We start from the raw sequence: 17,954 nt of genomic DNA on the forward strand, positions 1-17,954 counted from the left end.
GCCTGAGATGTGCAAACATAATGCTGAATGGCTTACAGAATCATGCATAGTGCCAATTACCAACTGTTTAGGAATGTGTTTATTAAAATTTTCTGCAAGCCTTGAGTAAGAAGATACTTGCTACTTTGTCATGAAGTCCCTAGGTCATGGGATAGTAAATCATCATGTTTATTGCTGCTAAGTGAGAGGGAGCTCATGCCTGATGATCTACTTGCTGACTGGCCATCACAGGGACTGTGTGAAGGGCTGGACAAGGTGTGGATGAAATTGTCGAGGATTCTTCATTCCAGCCATTCATTCCAGCTTCGTTCCAAAATAAACTGATTTATAATGTTCTAATAATGTGTTGCATCTCACTTCAGTCTGCTTTCATAAAGAAGTGGGGGGCAATTACGTTGCTGTCTGTATATGGTAAATTTGACTTTGTTTTCAGAGAGTGGTAAACGTGAGATTACATAGCTATGGTGTTGCAAAGTTGTGCTGCTGTAGCTTTCTGCACCTGTAGGCAATGAATACAGGACCGATCTGTAGGAGCTGTGGAAGGTGGGGAAGACACAAAGTACTACGTTGGGAATGCTCTGTGCATGTCATCTGCACAGGGACACTGCATGTGCTCCTGTGTGCTAATTTTCATCATTGCTTTCCTTGAGACTTCTTTGGTCACTGCTTTTGCGGCGAGATCTGTTCTGCAGTACATTTCATAATGCCTCGTGTCAGACATGCTGTCTGAATGCAGTGGAAAGTGTTTAAATTTACTCTTGCTTTGACTGTCCTATTTTACATTTGATTTGTGTACCATTTTCTTGTATTTAATGGCTAAAAGTATGAAAACTGCAGTGTGTCACAGAGGCGCTGTAAGTAGCTGTAACTGGTTGATCCCCAGCAATAGAAGATGCAGAGAGCTAAGGATTAATTTACCATTCTTCTCATAGGGTGTTATTGCCCTGAAAAATCACATCCGTAATATATGCAATAGCTGCATGTTAAATTCCATCTGTCAATTCATGCTGTACTTGTAGCCTCTCAATTAAAATGGAACCCAGAATTATAGCAACACCTGTGCTGGAATGTGACGTGGCAAGAAACTTTAGCTTCTCAATATTGTTCCAGTTTGGGCTGACCGTAATTCTGCATTGATGCTAAAATGCAGACCCAGGTAGCTGGGTTGAATGGACAGCATAGCATTCTTAAATAGAGTAAGGTCAAGTTGCAGTACGTGTAGCTTGCCACCTGTTGTTGAGTATTTCGTTATCACCACTCAGAATAGCCCTTGTCATTCTGGACACCCCATTGTGGTAGGGCAGGTGGTGTCACCAACTCCCACTTCAGTATTTTCAGCCTTGTGCAGTGTGCTGTTTTTATTGTAGTGCCAGGACTTTGGGTTTACTTCTTTGTACAAGAATTTTCACTATTATTATTATTATTATTATTATTATTATTATTATTATTATTATTATTATTATTATTATTATTATTATTAATTTATGCAGAGGAGAACTTGATTTTAATCCCCCAAAATTTGTCCGAATTTTGACATCAGAAGGTGAATTTCTGAAGCCAGACCCAGGGTATTTTTGGTATCTGACTCATGATCTTTGTGAGCTGCTGGGAAAACACTTCAGTGGTAATTTGATTTTACAGTGCCTCCATTTTGGTGGCTCATGTTCCTGGGTATTTTGTTTCAGTGAAAGAATTTGTGTTGAAAATGTGGGTGTCGAGAAGCTAAATACGTGAAAGTTGAATGGCTCAGCAGGTATAAATCGTCATATTGATTTTGCTGCCTTTTTGCATTCAGGTACAACATTTAGCAACCCACACAGGAAAACTTTAAGTACTCCATCATTAATAAACCCACAGTTCCGTTCATAGCAGGATCAATCTAACTCTTAAGAATGCAAAATTTGTTATTGTCTGATGGAGAGGCACTGACATAAAGCAAGGAGGGTTTCTATGGGGTGCAGTGGCATTGATTGCAGGTGGCCATTGAAATAAACACTGGAATAGAGAGGTAGGAGAGAGTAACTCCCGCTGTGCTTTTTCTTGTCTTTTGTTCCTTGCCATTGTGTCTGCTAGCACATTTGCATCTAGTGGTACCTTGCAAGGAGGTAGGATGCTAGTGCAGAACACAGGGCTTTGCTAATGGAACACTAATGGAACTCTTCATTACTGAGATCTGCTAATGCTGGGACTGGGCTGTGGCTAAAGCGCTGGAACAGGTCTCTGAGTAAACATCTGCACCGTGCTTCCCTCGCTTGAGGATCGAACATGGTGTAGACACAGCCTATCTATGCACACACATTGCTCGATGACCTTTTCAACCCTGCAGATTCAGATTGCAGAGCTTTGTGTGATGAATGCCAAGATCACAGTTAGTCGTTATTTAGCTGGGTGTAGATGGAATCACGAAACCCCGCTCTTGTCATTCTCTTGAAACAATGACTTGATTAGCTGCCAGGAAGCGATTTGGCGGGTCCCTCCTGTGGGTTCCCTCAGAAATAATGGGGGTTGGATCATGACCCCTCACACCGTGTGTGCTTGGAGCTCAGCTCACTACAAGTGTGTGAGATCGCCATGTTTACACAGGTAGACTCAGTGCCAAGAATTAATTGGTTTCACACTATGCTGCAGAGCGGGAGTACAAGGAGTAGCTCTGACCTTGTCATTGAGAGTACAAGGGGAACTTGCACCATGGCAAGGTTTCCTTCATCAAGAAGCTTGAAATCAGAAGCTCTGTTGTGAATGGACAAACCAAAATTTGCGAGTACTGGATCTCACAAACTTCACTGTACATCAACACTTTAGAATACCTAAAATACAAGAAGTTATGTTTTGTTGCTGAGGATTGTTGGATTCCTGGCATAACCCTGATCTGATAACAGGAGATAGATTTTAATGAAACAAGTTCCTCAGGTGTTTCAGGTTTTGTACTTCTGAAGTGCAGGTGAGTTTCATAGTTTTGTGCTATGCCAAAGAGGAGGATTGCTCACACTGATATTCATGGTCATCTGCAGTATGATCTTGTTCCAAAACACCCTGAGATTCCTTCAGTGAAAATTATGATGTTGTGGTTTGCTTATTCTGGCATCTTACTGCAAATGTTTTTCTCTTTCAATTCTGTTCTAGAAAAGGATGCAGTCATTTAAAAGTTGGATTCATTTAAACCCATAAGTCCTGATTCTCATGGAGATCTCCCTGTGCGACATTCTGGTAAAAATATACTTAGTGATCAGCAGCTGGTGGCTGAGGAGAAGGATGTTACTCAGTAAGCTGCTCACAGACAGGTCTCCCTTGTTCCTGTCCCACTTTTTTCCACCACTGGTGTTCCCAGAAGGGCACTTTAGCAGGTTATTTTACCTTAGCTGTAAGGCAGCCCCTCACAACTCATCTTTGCCCTTTGTGCTTGCTGTAAGCACCTTCCCTGTGCCTGGCTTTCTGTCAACAGCAGCTCTATAGCTGGCTGGGGATGCAGTCACCCCCTCTCTCTGTGTTCATCTGCCTCGTGGTGCCATATGGGCTGTGAGAACACCAGTGGTCCTTCCTCAGAGGAATCAACACACCCAAAAATGTGGTCTGTTCCTCGATGTTCTTGGCTGTCCCTAGCACTGTGCATACACAATGTACGCAGCTAGCTTAACCTTTGTTGCCATCCTTCCTGAACAGTCCGTATCATCCACACTAGGATTCCAGTTATTGTGGATATAGGAACAATATTTGTGCTTTTTTTTTTGGTTGTAACTCTGGTTGTTCAGACTCTTCCCCAGGCTTCATAGGTTCCTAGAATTCTGGTTTCAATGTTGCAGTTGTTTGGCAGTGCACATGCAAAGTTTCTTCACCCAGATTGGCGCTGTGCATCCCTGGCTGCATTGCCTGCACAGCTGGAGCTGGATGTGACCCCATCTGCTGCTCGCACTTCTGCTGTTAGCTGTGCATTACTACATCTGTAGCCTTACTTTTTCTTTTACATTTCCAAGTTTGGTCTGTGAGTCATGTCTGGTTGGGTGCCGGAGGAGGCCCTGTGCTCCTTCAAATGTCTTTGTGATCAGACGTCCCCTATCCTAAAGCATTCTGTTTGGTGCTGCAACACATTTCCACTTCCTCACAAGGTGAAAGAAAGATGTTACATGCTTCCCAGGGCAGAATATTCCTGGGCAGGTTCTGCTAGGAATAGCATAGGAGAATAATAGGAAGGCAAGGATTTGTTAAGGGATGTCCTCCAGCTCTTCGTTCACTGAAATACACAGAGTGCATGTGTCCTGCCAGTGTCTGTGTTTGATCTCTGCATCAGATTCTATTTTGTCGAGGGAAAAATGAGGCATGGGAGAGAGTAAGGAAGATTGACAGCAGATTCACAGAAATAAATGAAATTGTCGGCAAAGGAGAGAGCTGTCTTTCTGCCCATAATGAAAGGCTGTGTGTCAAGTTGATTGATTGATCTTTAATTTTGTTGCCATACATCTTACCTGATAGATATTGTTAAGGATAGGCTAAATATATTTTGATTTTCTTTAATATCCTATTCAGATAAATAAATACATTTTCTACATGTCTCTCCTTAGCATATTTCTTCTGGAAAGTGACCAGGAAAGGGAATGTGCTGTGATGATGCCATTCATTACATGTTATGAATATGGATACAGAATATTAATTCTCTGAAATAATAGAGAATGCAGTGTCTTTGCATGGAATTGTCCTTTATTTTATCTTACTCGTGGCTCCTACCCACTACAGAGATGGAGCATGGGATCCTTTTTTTCCCCATCAGGTGATGGGTTAGTTCTGAATTAAAGGTCAAGGTCTGTCTGGTTACTGGATTTGTAGAAGGCTGGAGATACATTTGTGCTTCAGCTGTCATGTTTATGAAGATCTACACTATCCCAAATTTCTTTTCAAAATCAATAAGGAACATATTCAAAGATCAGAGTAAATATAAGCCATTTATGGGGCAATTTATGCATCCACTGTGACCTGAGCTACTTGTCCAGAGAATTTCTCCTTTTCTGGGCTCAAGGCTGCTCTTCAACATCTGAAAGGTAGTAATTAGTATGTCCCTCTAATTAGTACTTCAGTGAACTTTTCTAAGTGCCTGGTGCCTTCTTCATTTACATCATTTTAGTATCTGAGCACATATACCTCTTAAATATTTTAAGTGTCGTAGGAGCCCAGAGGGCAGGTCAGTGCTTCCATTCAGCTTGCAAGATATGAAGTGACTTTCCTAGGATGAAAAACATGGTTTTAAAAAAGCCCAATGGCTTGTGCTTCACAACAAGCTGTCATTCACAGAGAGGCCAGCCTTCATCTGAAAACTGAGAAATAATCTGCTGTTGTCCCCAGTTGTTTTCTTCAAGGAACGGTCACTCTGTAATTGCCTGCTTTCAAATTGTAGGTTGCCTGTGTTTTACATGAAATCACCAAACACTTGTCTCCGCTGGGTGGGGAGGGTGTTTTGCATTCTTGTTCTTTTTGAATGGCCTCAGCCTGCAGTGATTCTGAGCCTCATTATTTATTACTGCGCTGGTCTGTTGCCACCTGTAAATTTTGAGACGTTTATTTCCATTATTGTTGATTTATACACTGGAACATCACTTTTGATGGCGTTTTCCTGTTTATAAGTGCTTTGGTATCATGTTACATAGTCCAGACTTTGATGGAATCACAGAATCATAGCACAGTTTTGGTTGGTAAGACCTTAAAGCCCATCTAGATCCAACCCTCTGCCATGGGCAGGGCTAGTACCCACCAGCTCAGGCTGCCCAGGGCCCCCTACAACCTGGCCTTGTGTGCCTCCAGGGATGGGAACCTATATTGGTCCTATATATCACAGAGAGACTGATTTTAGGGCACTGAAGACAAAAGTAGTGGAGTTTGAGATGAAGAGGGAGTACTTCTGTTATGTTCAGGCTATTTACTTACATGTGTGGTTTGTTCCTTTCTATTTCAAAGTACATACTGAATACGCCATGGCTTGTGTTTGAATTAGTAGCAGAATAACCCAGTGGCTATTAAAACAATGAGAACCCACCATTCCTCCACTGCTTTGTGTAAATAAAGCATAGAATCTAATTTCAATCTGCGTTACCTCAGGCAGCTCTAGCATCTGATAAAATAAATTATCTTTGCACTCTCTGTTTCCCCTTTAATTTTCATTGAAAGAGTGAGGTGTTTCTGTAAATAAGCAAGACTGCCCTTCAGTGATGGGGGAAAAGACTGAGACTTACTTACATCCTTTGTCTTGCAGCTGTTTTCCCTCGGTGACTCAAAATAGATTTGTCTTCTTGCTTAATTATTTCCATTTTATGTGCTCAGACTTGAAGTTTAACACCAATAAGAGTTCTTGTTAGTGGTGAAAATAAGAATTTGCAAGGACAGGGCAGTGTATGGTTGGATGAGGTCCCTGGTGAAATGCTTCTTGACAAGAACTGTGGCAGCCTGTGAAAGAGCAGGCCACAAACAAGGAGTCTGCAGGAGCTCTGACCGGGTTGCAGGCAGGCAACATTACACCCAGAGCATCCTGACTGTGTGATGGAAAAAGAGAATCCGTATCAAGCTACTCAGCAGCTCATCAGCCACCCAGGCTGACTGCAGTGTCTCTTACTGGAGGAAGCTGAGGCCAGGCATGGAGTGGGACCTGAAGGGAGGGGTTTGTCTTCTGGGTCTCCAACATAGAATTCGTTTCTTGTATTATAAATTGTGAACAAAATTGCTATCTGCTCCCTCTTACAATGATATCAACTCTTGGGTTGGTTGCAAATGCCACAAGTGGGGCATTTCAGTCTAATAGCTGTGTGGATATCAGGATTTTTTATGTCCCAAGCTACCTGCTGAGAAACGCAGGCTGGGGAGATGGAGTGGGCAGCTGGCAGAGTGTGCGGACACTTGAACCTGGAAATGAAAGCAGCTGCTGGAGCTAATTTTAAACATAGCTCCTGATCAGATCCCTTTCAATCCTAATTGTCGCGTAACCGTGGAGAGGCGTGAAGTTCAAGATACTGGTAAAAAGCTGCGTGGAAAGGGAAGTCGTCCTTGCTCCAGTGATGGTATTTCCATTTTTCACAGTAAGTGCTGTCAGCTTTAAGGAAATGTGAGTGAAAAGAGCTTCTGGTTCGTCCAACGTCTTAATGTTGCTTTCGCTGTACACGGAGCATTTCAGGGTGGTCATAAGGGCAAATGAGACTCTCTGCTTTTAAAGCACAGGGGGAGGTAGCACTGGTTCGGATTGGGAAACTGTGTAAAAGGGTGTGTTTGTTTTTTTTCATGATATTTTAAACGAATATATAGTTACGTTATCAGTCACAAGATTGTATAATACAGAGTTTTTACATCAGAAGTCAGGAATGCAGCTGGCATCAGCAGCGATCTGGAGTGCCATCTAGTGGGGCCGTGCGACTCTGTCAGTTTATCAGTGTTTTTAAGCAGCGTAACTACAAATAATAACAGCAGAGATTTTCATTTAGAATTAGCAAGTTGCGTTGTTGTAAATACTGACTATTTAAACTGCTTAAATTCTCCAGTACAGAGAATCTAAATTAGTTAATGGTTAACGATCCTGTACAATTATACGTTTGATATGCAAATAATAGTCTTTTTCTCTAAAGCAATACAAGTAAAACAGAAGGATGTTTTTTTTTCTCAGGAGGCATATAAAACTTTAGTTGCAAAGCACTGTAGATAGAATGAAAAGAGGTATAGACAGAGCTGCAGGGGTGGGGCAGAGACCCCAAATGGCCAAATAAGGGGTCAAGTTTCATATAAGCATGACCCTTTAATTTCCTTTCAACAGTACTAACCTCACCAATATTAGATGTGTGTTACGTTTAAACTTTCAGGATTCCTGCCTTCTGTACAACAGAATGCACTTCTGGTTGGCTGAATCCAAAGGCTTTGGAATGACAGCTGCCAGGGGTGGTTTCTTTCAAATGTATCACATTTATATCACATTTGTGTCCTTTCTAAGCATGCATTTGTATCAGTACCTGCTGTCTAACACTCGTATCGTCACCAGGTGAGTTCAGAGCTACCCAAATTGCAAAAAGATGAGCAGAAAGCAAGAAATGCACTGTTGGCTGATATCCAGCAGGGAACTCGCTTAAGAAAAGTGACTCAAATCAATGACCGAAGTGCACCACAGATTGAAAGTAAGTTCCTGCTGGAGGGCCCTGGGTGAGCTCTGTAGGAGCCCCATTGGTGGAGGTCAGCTGGGCAGGGTTTGGGTGGGTTTGGAGTTCATCTATAGACAACACCTTTAGGATGTGAGAGGGGAGAGCTCAGTTTTCTAAATGTATGTCTTGTCCTGAGATCAACAGCAGTTAATACTTCATAATAAGGCTGAACCTGGGTATCACCTTAAAAGGCTTTCCTCGTTCCAGAACAAAAAAAGAACAATGAAGTCAGAAATGATGAAACCCATGAGAGTTTCTGTTTGAAATGATTGTTTAAACAGGAACTGCTGCCTCCAGCAGAAGAGCTGTTCATTACTAGATAAAAGGAACAGAAGATGCAATAAATAATAAATAAATAAATGAAATCTGCATGCATAAACTTAGTTCCTTTGGAACAGGAATGTTTACCTTTTTAACCTCTTTTAGCTGAAAACACGTGCCTGGTCATTTAAAACTGAAGAAAAGACTCTTAACAAGTTACAGCGGTTGCCAGAGCCTTTTCTTTTTGGTGCTCATTCTCACCTGAACCCTTTCCCAGGCATGTTGCTAATGGTGGAACCCTGTTGTTGCTTAGTTGTTTCATTTATTATTAGATTCTTCTCTACCTTAGTGTGATAATGCTAAAAGAAAGTATCTAGGGAGTAGTGGGGGCAAGAGGCAAGACACAAAGGTAAAGATATAAAGATCTCGATGTGCCAAACCATGTGTCACACCTGATAGGTCTGTTGGAGAATCTCCAACAAGGATTACATAAATATCTGTGATCTGAAGATCTTTCTATGTAGTCTAAAACAATGTTTTGCTGGCGCCATCATTGACATGAGACTAAAAAGCACCAGAGGGCGCCGTGCTTCAAGATAGCTGTCAAAAGAATGGTCATCTACTGTATTAACGGTAACTGAGCCAAATATATGAGGAAGAAGTCTGGTCTTGACTGTGTTTATTGGTGCTCAGTCTTAGCAGCCTGAGAGCACTGATGAAATAAATGGCTTTCTGCTATTCTTTTTTCTTCCTATAACAGAACCCAAAGGAACTAACAGAGATGGAGTTAGCCCAGCCGTTAATAAGGCTGGCTCTCAGCAACCCCTGGGAGGCTTATTTGCTGGCGGCTTTCCCGTTCTCAGACCGGCAGGCCAGAGAGACATGGCAGGTGAGGGCTTCATTTGCACTGAAGAACAGCTGGGGGGAACTGCGATTCTAGTACATTGGGTAAGAAATAGATTCAGTAGACTCTGCAGAATTTTACCTGGGTATGTTTTACATTAGCTTTACGTAAACTTGTAACTGTGCCTCAGGTAGCCTCAGATTTCAACACTCTGTTTATCGCCTTCAACACAGATGGCAAAAAGAAGTCACACTTCCCTCCCTTCATTACTGTGTATTTCTTTGATGTTACAGGTTTGTATGTTACTTTAGAATTTAATTTTTAAGACTTATGCCATCTGGGTTTTATAAAGGACAGTTCTGATCCAGCAAGGTAATTTACTGACCTGAAGAAGATAATTGACGCTTCACAAGGACAGGAGCAAGGGATGAGTTAGAGTGGCAGCAGCAACCTCTGGTGCTGCTGGGCAGCTGGTACCTGCTTGGGCAGGATGGAGCAGCAGGCATTTGCAGGGAAAAATAGCACTTGGCTCTACCTGCAGCTGTTTTGTTCTTGTTTGTTTCTGGAAGACAAGCTCAAGATGCTCAGCACAGCTTGTGACAGGGCTTCATCACAGAGCTGCAGTAGCTGCTTTGAGTTATTGTTAAACTAGGACCACACTTCTCAGAATATAGAATGATACCTTTTTGACGTCTTGCTTTATGAAATACCTTGACTTGTGTTTTGGCAAATAATGTAAGGTCAAGTGTCTTTGGGTAGTTACTGTTGAAAAGAAAACATGTGAACCTGTATCTTCTGGAAAGCCTTTGAGGCACCACTGTTAAAAATCCACAGGATTGAGATTTAGGCAACGTTTGTGTGAATTTTGTAAGCATAAGCGAGTGTTTAAGGATGCGGGAGGATGTGTGTCAATCTGCTGGTGTTCTCTGAGGCCTTTCATCCCAACCCTCAATGCCCCCAAGCTTATGGATCATTCATGTCCAGCTGGCTGTGCCAGGCAGATGAGCCACTGTGAAGGACCACTTGCCACCACAGAAAAACACTTCTCCTTCAAGTGCTTTGTGCTGCAGAATCTGAGGAACAGAGAAGGGAACAGGGCCTCTCAGTAGGTCGCCATTTAACTAAGCAGAGTCCATAATGCCCTCTGCAACATATCACCTCCCAGGCCCCTTGCTCCGTGGACAGTTTGTTAGATATGAGGTGTTTTGAGTGGATTCATTTAATCTCTCAGAGTGACCATTGGGGAAGGAAGATGAATAATGTTTTTTGTTCTGTTTTGCCTGATGACTCAGAACATCGATGTGTGAGGTGTGATATCTCTTTTTTCAGGAGGGAAGACTGGGCAGGTTCCTGCAGTCCGGGCAGCAGCTCCCAAGGCTGCAGCCCCACCAAACAGCACCGCAAAGGTCGGCAGTAGCCCCTCAAACCCATCCGACAGCTCCTGGCCAACCATCCCACCGGAGCCTCCCAGCACCTCCCGGGCTGGCACCGCACGGCCCAGCCTGCCTGCACCTCCTCCACCACCTCCGGCTGCCAGCAAACCTTCCCTCACCTTCCCTCCTCCTCCGCCTCTTCCCCCTCCGGCAGAAAGGCCTTCCAAGGGAGGATCCTCCAACTCTGTTCCTCTGCCCCCTCTCCCTCCCCAGGCCGACAAGCCCACCAAGTTACCAGTAGGTGCTTCGCACCTGCCTCCTCCTCCTCCTCCCTTACCCCCTTGTGGATTTCCAGCCAGGACCACAGATTTCTCCACTGCTGCTTCCTCTCCATCAGAAACAAGGGATTATCCACCACCAACACCACCCCCGCCACCTCCTCCTCCACTCCCCACGTTTCCCCCAGCCTCAAACAGGCTGTCCTTCCCACCTTCCCCAGCCTTCAGCAGTGCTGTGAGCGGTGGTGACGTGCCCCCACCACTGCCCCCCAAGTCTCCCCACTTGCTGTCCCATCATCTGCACAAAACCAGTAATATTCAGTCGCTCCCTCTCCCTCCCACCCCACCCATCCCTCAGCCAGCAGCAGTGGTGGAGACCAGGAAGAAGAGACCAGGCCGAGGCCCAGGTGAGAGCAGTGCTTGTTCGACATAGTTTTCTGCTTCTTTTAGCCAGCAGGGAAGTGGCACTGATGGCTGGAGAGTTCACAGGGCTATGGATACAGTATACAGAGCAGCAGGATGAAGTCCATAATGTGGGAGTAATATGCATATATGCATATATATATATATACACCATATATGCAGTATATGCATATGGTATAGCTGCAGCCATAGATGTGTAAAGGCAAACATGGATGTAGACCTCTGCTTTTCAACAAAGGTAAGAAGAGCATGAGGCTGCTGAGTACTTGGATAGTGGGGTAATTGGCTAATGTTCCCCTGTGGACATTGTGGACATTGGCTAATGTTCCCCTGAGCAGATGATACGAGGAACTTTTTTCAGACGTGATATAATGAGGATAATAAAAAATGAGTCTAGATCTGTGTGGGCTTGAGAAATGGAGACAGCTACTTAATAAGGAACATTTGAAGAGAATGTTCTGTACTCTGTATCTCAGCAGCCACATGTCAAGAGAAAGCTTGCTGGCTCCCTCTGACAGCCATGGGAAAGGCTCTCAGTACAGCAGATCCGCTGCTTTGTGACAGTGATTAATGCTGCTTGGGAATTGTGTGATGAACCATTATTTTATGGAGATGCCTTTCTTGTGGTCATTCGACTTCTGAGGTTTCCATTTTGATTATCTAGCGGCTAACTTGGAGGCCTCAGGCTTCCTCTATCTTACACAGTCTGTCCAGAAGATATGTGAAGTCACCTACAACATGGATATGTTTGTCCCAGATACCGCACCCCCTTTTATAACTCTCTCCACTCCTGTGCAGAGCTTACTGTCAGTGTCTTTAATTCGTGATGATCTTTATACGCTGGTCTGCTTCCTCTTTTTCAGGAGCTGGTGCTGGGAAACTGGCCACTCCTCCACAGCCACCAGCCAGGTCACCAACCACTGAACTCACAAGCAAGTCTGGAGTCTCAGCCTGGGCAACAGCTCATGACCCCTACCCACCACACAAAAATGGAAACATGCATATTATTGGTAATGTCATCTAAACTGGCTTTAGTTGAAGACTTTAGTGCAAGAGCCTTTGTGTCTCAGACTTTAAAACCTCATTCACATCTTTCTCATAACAGCGTAGTAGTATAACTAGACCAACAGATATTTTTTCCACAAAGGTTTTGAACAATTCAACAGACAGACTCAGGAACTACCTACAAAATTATTTGAGATTCTGAGAATCTACTGTACTGTGCTCATGTTACTATTCTTCAAAGCAGTTTGCAGATATTTGGTAGCTTGAATCCTATGCAGCAAAGTCTGCTGAACGCTACTTTTGTGGTCTGATGAATTGGCCATTCATTCTTGCTAAATTGCTCGAAAACCACCGAGGAATACATCTGTTACCACAACATCATCAGTGCAGAAAACTGGAACGGCAGCCAGAAGTTTAACTTCAGTTACTAGCAGTGTTTGCAATTAAGCCAGAAAATTTGTATGGCCCACAAACTGGCTCAAGAATACTCTGCTTATTTGGAGTAAGCCACTATCCCAGGGAAAAGCAGCCTGCATTTTTCCTTGGAATTAATAGTGGCAATTTATTTTCTTTTTTTTTTTTTTTAAATGTCTAACAGTAACTAATGTTTGTTTCCCTGAAACTTCCCAGATGACTTTGAATCTAAATTTACTTTCCATTCTGTGGAGGATTTCCCCCCACCTGATGAATTCAAGCCATTTCAGAAAATATATCCCAGCAAGATAGCTAGAGGTAAGTGTGTAAACATGGGAACGTTGTATAGTTATCCAATAGTGTTAAAAAGGGTAAGAGAAAATAATGAGCAGAAACCAACAGTACATGAAAGGCTGGGCTGTAAGCATAGGACAGATAGGACTGAGATTTGTTACAGTGGTAATAGATATTAAGGATACTGTAAAGACTTAGTAGCAAAAAAAAAAAAGGAAGAGAATTCCGCATGCTGTTTGTATGCAATTGTGGAGCAAATAGCAATTAAGTTTGTCTAAATCATCATTTGTACGTAACACTTTTTGGATCTGAAGGCCTACAGAGCAATATGTAGCTGTTTAACAGTAAGTGATAAACACAACTTAGGTTGGCTAAACTGCTGTAGAACTATATTCAAAATGCTTTCTCAAAAGATGCAACTATCTCTGTCCTCTGAATTAACCTGTCCTACGTATTTACAGATCCCTCTAAAAATCCACCATTAAGAACACACGTGAGATGAGAAGAATCGTCTGATGCTTTCTGGACTGGTATTAAAAAATGGAGAACATCAAGATAATATACGAAACTGCAGGGTCCCCATTACAGTGATAGAAATAATGTTTGAATCACAAGTGCTGCAACGTTAACGTTTTTATAAGCTGGAAGAGAGATGTAAATGATACTTTTGGAAGCACTTTGTGGCAGATGCACCACAGAAGTGTTAGCACAGGCTTTTAAATATTGTATATATGTGGATATTTTTTAAATGAAGAAGCATAACATCTAAAATCTTTGTAGTGTGTGAACAATTCTTATTAAGCTGATGTTACCTCAAAGAATACTTTCTGCATGATGTGCCTATAGTTCATTTTTCCTCTTCCATCTTTAAATATGTTAGTAATCCTTCAGTTATTATTCTGGCATTTTTTTCTATGAGCTCTCAGAAACTAACATGACATGTTTAGTCTTTTTGTATGCTTATTTACTTCTTATATCCTACTTGTGTTCAGATTGCAACAGAGTGGCACTTTCAAGAACAGGCAGGCCCATAATAATCCTCATGGAGCATGAAGAGAAAGGAGATCAGCGGTTGTGGCAGCTGTTGAGCTACCTCCTATTGATTACAGATCCCTATAGGATAGCAAGCATGTCTGAAGAAACACAGCTGGGTAGGGCAACCATAGACTTGGCAAAGATGACACAACTTTTCCAAAATGGTTAAAGAAAGTATGTGTGAGTGCACATACTACCAAGTGAGTACAAAAGGGCACATGTCCTGTCTTTTCCTGCTGGAAAGTGGATACTCTTAACCATTTGTTTGACAAGTTCTCTTTACTCAGCATTTAAGAGGCCTTTAAATCACTTAAATTTTCCTGCCTTGTAAACAGGCAACTAGAGCTGCTACTATTACCGTTAACCCATAGCAGCAGTAGGGATGCATTGTACAAAGCACACCATACAGAATAAGGAGTCCCTAAGGTAGTGATTCCTGTCAGATAAACTGGTTGAAAAAAGCAAGGCAGACAGACAAGACTTGAGCTCCTGCTTTTAAGATGCAGCCTGTAGTGAGATGTTTGTTTGGCTCACTGACATTTAGATCACACAGTGTTTACTTTCAGCAGGAATTACACACATGCAGCATTTCATTGCATTAGGAAGAGCTGCCACCAGCTTGTGGGAGGTGATCTCTCCCCTCTACTCAGCACTGGCTGAGCGCAAATCTGGAGTGTTATACCCAGTGGCTTCATTGAACAAAAGAGATACGGACATACTGAAGAGTCCAGCATAGAGCCACCATGGCGATGAAGGGTCTGGAGCATCTCTTCTGTCAGGAGAAGTCATCTATGTCTATTCTCTCCCTACTACTGTCAGAAATCTTCTGTCTTTTATCAGGAGTAGTCAACGTGGATTCACTAAGGGGAAATCATTCTTGACCAACTTGGTAGCCTTCTATGATGTCATGACTGACTGGGTAGATGAGGGGAGAGCAGTGGATGTTGTCTCCCTTGACTTGAGCAAGGATTTTGACTCTGTCTCACATAGCATCCTCACCATTAAGCTTAGGAAGTGTGGGATACATACGTAGACAGTGCACACATCAGTACAGGTTAGGGATCAACCTGCTGGAAAGGAGCCCTACAGGGAAGGACCTATCTGTTCTGGTAGACAGCAGGTTGGCCATAGGCCAGCAGTGAGCCCATGTGTCCCAGACGACCATTGGTATACTGGAATACATTAAAAAGAGTGTGGCAAGTAGGCTGAGGAAGGTTGTTCTTCCCCTCTACTCTGCCCAAGTGAAGCCACATCTGGAGTACTGTATCCAGTTCCAGGCTCCCCAGTTCAAGAAAGGGAACTTCTGGATAGAGCTCTGTGGAGAACTGAGGAGCATGGAGTATCTCCCTAATGAGGAAAGGATGAGATACCTAGGAACATTCAGTCAAGAGCATGGGGCCGGGCTTTTTTGGTGGTGCCCAGCAACAGGACAAGGGGTAACAAGCACACAGTAGAACACAGGAATTTCCATCTGAATATGAAAAAGAACTTATTTGGGGGTGACAGAGCTCTGGAACAGCTTACAGTCTCCTCTGAAGATACTGAAAGCCCACTTGGATGCTTTCCTGTGCAACCTACTTTAGGGACCATGCTTTAGCAGGGGGGTTGGCATAGGCGATAACCAGATGTCCCTTCCAACCCTTGTGATCCTATAAGGAAAGACTGAGGACTAGGACTACTCATGTTGAAGTAGAGAAGGCTCGAGGGGAATCTTACCACTGTACATCAATAGCTGAAGGGTGACTGCAGAGAAGACAGAGCGAGGCTCTCTTCATTAGTGCTCAGCATCAGGAGAAGGATCAGTGGGCACAAATCAGAACATGGGAGGTTCCACTAGAACATGAGGAAATGTTTCTTTAGTGCAAGGGTTACAAAAAGCCCTGGCACTGGTTGTGCAGTCTCCTTGTCAGACATCTTCAGAATGTGCTTAGGTACTGTGCTGTAGGTGGACCTGGACAAGATGACCTCCAGAGTTCCCTTCTTTCTTCCACTGTTCTGTGATTTTCCCTTCTTAAAGTTCTCTTGGGTTCAGCAGCGTGAATAACGGCACTGCTATTCCTGTTTAACATCCAGGTAATTTATGGGTATTTTATTATTTATTTCTATAAATACCACATCTTACCTCACCTGCAGCTGTTAAAAAAATATTATAGGTGATAGGCAAAGATCGTTCCCCTGGGTTATTCCTTTGGGCAATGGTATTTAGAAAAAGACAGGTAACAGCACCCTTAGATATCTCTGCTTTTCTGTTAGTTCTTGTAACACCTCAGTTATGATGTGACTCCTATTCATAGAATCATGAGGTTGGAAAGGACCCACAAGATCATGTAGTCCAACTGTCCTCCTATCACCATTGCTACCCACTAAGTTACTAAACCATACCTTGTCGCACCTCATCCAGACATACATGCATGCTTGCAGTGTGGAGGTGGTGTAAGGGTAAGAAACATCTCAACACCTTGCCTATAGGACTCCAAAGAAGCATCATTAGTCTTTTTCTAGCCTTTTATGATACCTTGTTCTTCATGATAAACAAAAAAAACAATTAGCAATGCTTTGACCAACAATGCTTTCTGTTACCAGTATTATAGTTGCTAATAAATATGCATGGCTATAGTAATAAGCAGGAGTCAGCACTGCTTCTCAAACAACTGGAAAAGAAGTTTAATACTGTATTAAAGAATATTTTGCTATATTATTATTAAAAGTTGATGTACTGCTGATTTTCATGGTTTGGAACTTGTGTACTACTTTGCAATATGTATCTTCATAAATATTTGATAGCTATTCACATGCCAGAAAATATCTAATTGGAGAACAATTTTATTCCTGTTTTTATTATGATTAGGAGTGTTTTAAAAAGAAACATCGAAATTAAACTCAAAAGCCTGCATATTTTTAGGTGGTGGTGCAGTTATTTAATGCATATTAAATCCTTGTTGTTCAAGACCTATTAAAGCTTCAGTAATTTCTAGCAGTTGGATAGAAAGAATGACCCAGGTTAGCACCACTGTGCCTTTGCACTGTTCTAGACCACAAGTGTGCTCAGGACAACTTGAAGTTCCAAGCCACGGAGCTGCCCTGGTTTTCTCTAAGTGATCGTAACCAAGCCTGTCACTGTAGACACTTGATTTTTTATTTGTTTGTAATTCACTACATATCTTGCTTTTGCTTCAGCTATTTGAAACACTACCTAAATCACAGTGCTCAAAACTCCATCATAAAAAACAATTCCCAGTGAATACATAATTTCCCACAAGATAATTGCAGATGTGTGATCCTTCAAAAGGGCAAACACGTATCACTTTTTTTAAGCGAGAACACTCTCCATCTTGCCTGTCTGCCCTCTGGCTGTAAAAAGCATTTTATCACTGGTTTCCCGTTTTTCACAAATATCTAACTTCTCCTTTCAGGACACAATGCTCTGCAAGCGACAGCAGTAGAAGCAGCTTTGAAGTTCAATTGGTGGGTGTTAAGTCTATTCTTATAGGGGTATTTTCATTCAAAGCACCCTTTCATTTCACACATGGATTTCATGGGAAATCCATTTACCTGAGTTGTCAGCGGTTAGGAAAAGCACACCGTTCTTATATCATCATCATCCAGTGCAATAGTCTCTGGAATGAAGTGTGCTTCTTGCAGTCACTATTCTGGCCAGGAAGAGAGAAGTTAAATTTCAAGCTTACTTGGCTATTTCTTCATTCCTCTTTATCCATTTTTATAATACCAAGGCACAGGAGCTGAAATAAAGGAGAAAGATCTAGCCAGGTAGAGCTGTTCCTATGGCAGCACCTTTCAGAGGAATATAATATGAATAGGAAGATGATTTAGGATGCTCTAAGAGAAAACTCTTCCACGTTTACATTCTAGA

At 42.6% G+C, this 17,954-nt stretch overlaps 1 protein-coding gene across 3 annotated transcripts in view; it reads left to right on the plus strand.

Annotated features, from left to right (window-relative positions):
• WIPF3 (WAS/WASL interacting protein family member 3) overlaps positions 1–17,342 on the plus strand; it is a 35,566-nt gene extending 18,224 nt beyond the window's left edge. For 2 of the 3 annotated variants that reach the window (XM_015853801.1, XM_015853802.2), the window contains exons 4-9: positions 8,000–8,132; positions 9,178–9,306; positions 10,591–11,319; positions 12,199–12,345; positions 12,971–13,072; positions 13,510–17,342. In XM_015853801.1, the coding sequence (XP_015709287.1) occupies positions 8,000–8,132; positions 9,178–9,306; positions 10,591–11,319; positions 12,199–12,345; positions 12,971–13,072; positions 13,510–13,550 (1,281 nt within the window). In that variant the 3' untranslated portion in view covers positions 13,551–17,342. Of the gene's footprint in view, positions 1–5,739; positions 7,053–7,999; positions 8,133–9,177; positions 9,307–10,590; positions 11,320–12,198; positions 12,346–12,970; positions 13,073–13,509 lie in introns of those variants that run through there. The other variant, XM_015853803.2, reaches the window with a different exon arrangement.
• Positions 17,343–17,954: the final 612 nt, after the last annotated feature.

The sequence above is a fragment of the Coturnix japonica genome, chromosome 2 (genome assembly GCF_001577835.2).
Source record: "Coturnix japonica isolate 7356 chromosome 2, Coturnix japonica 2.1, whole genome shotgun sequence".
In the NCBI taxonomy this organism is placed as follows: Eukaryota; Metazoa; Chordata; class Aves; order Galliformes; family Phasianidae; genus Coturnix; species Coturnix japonica.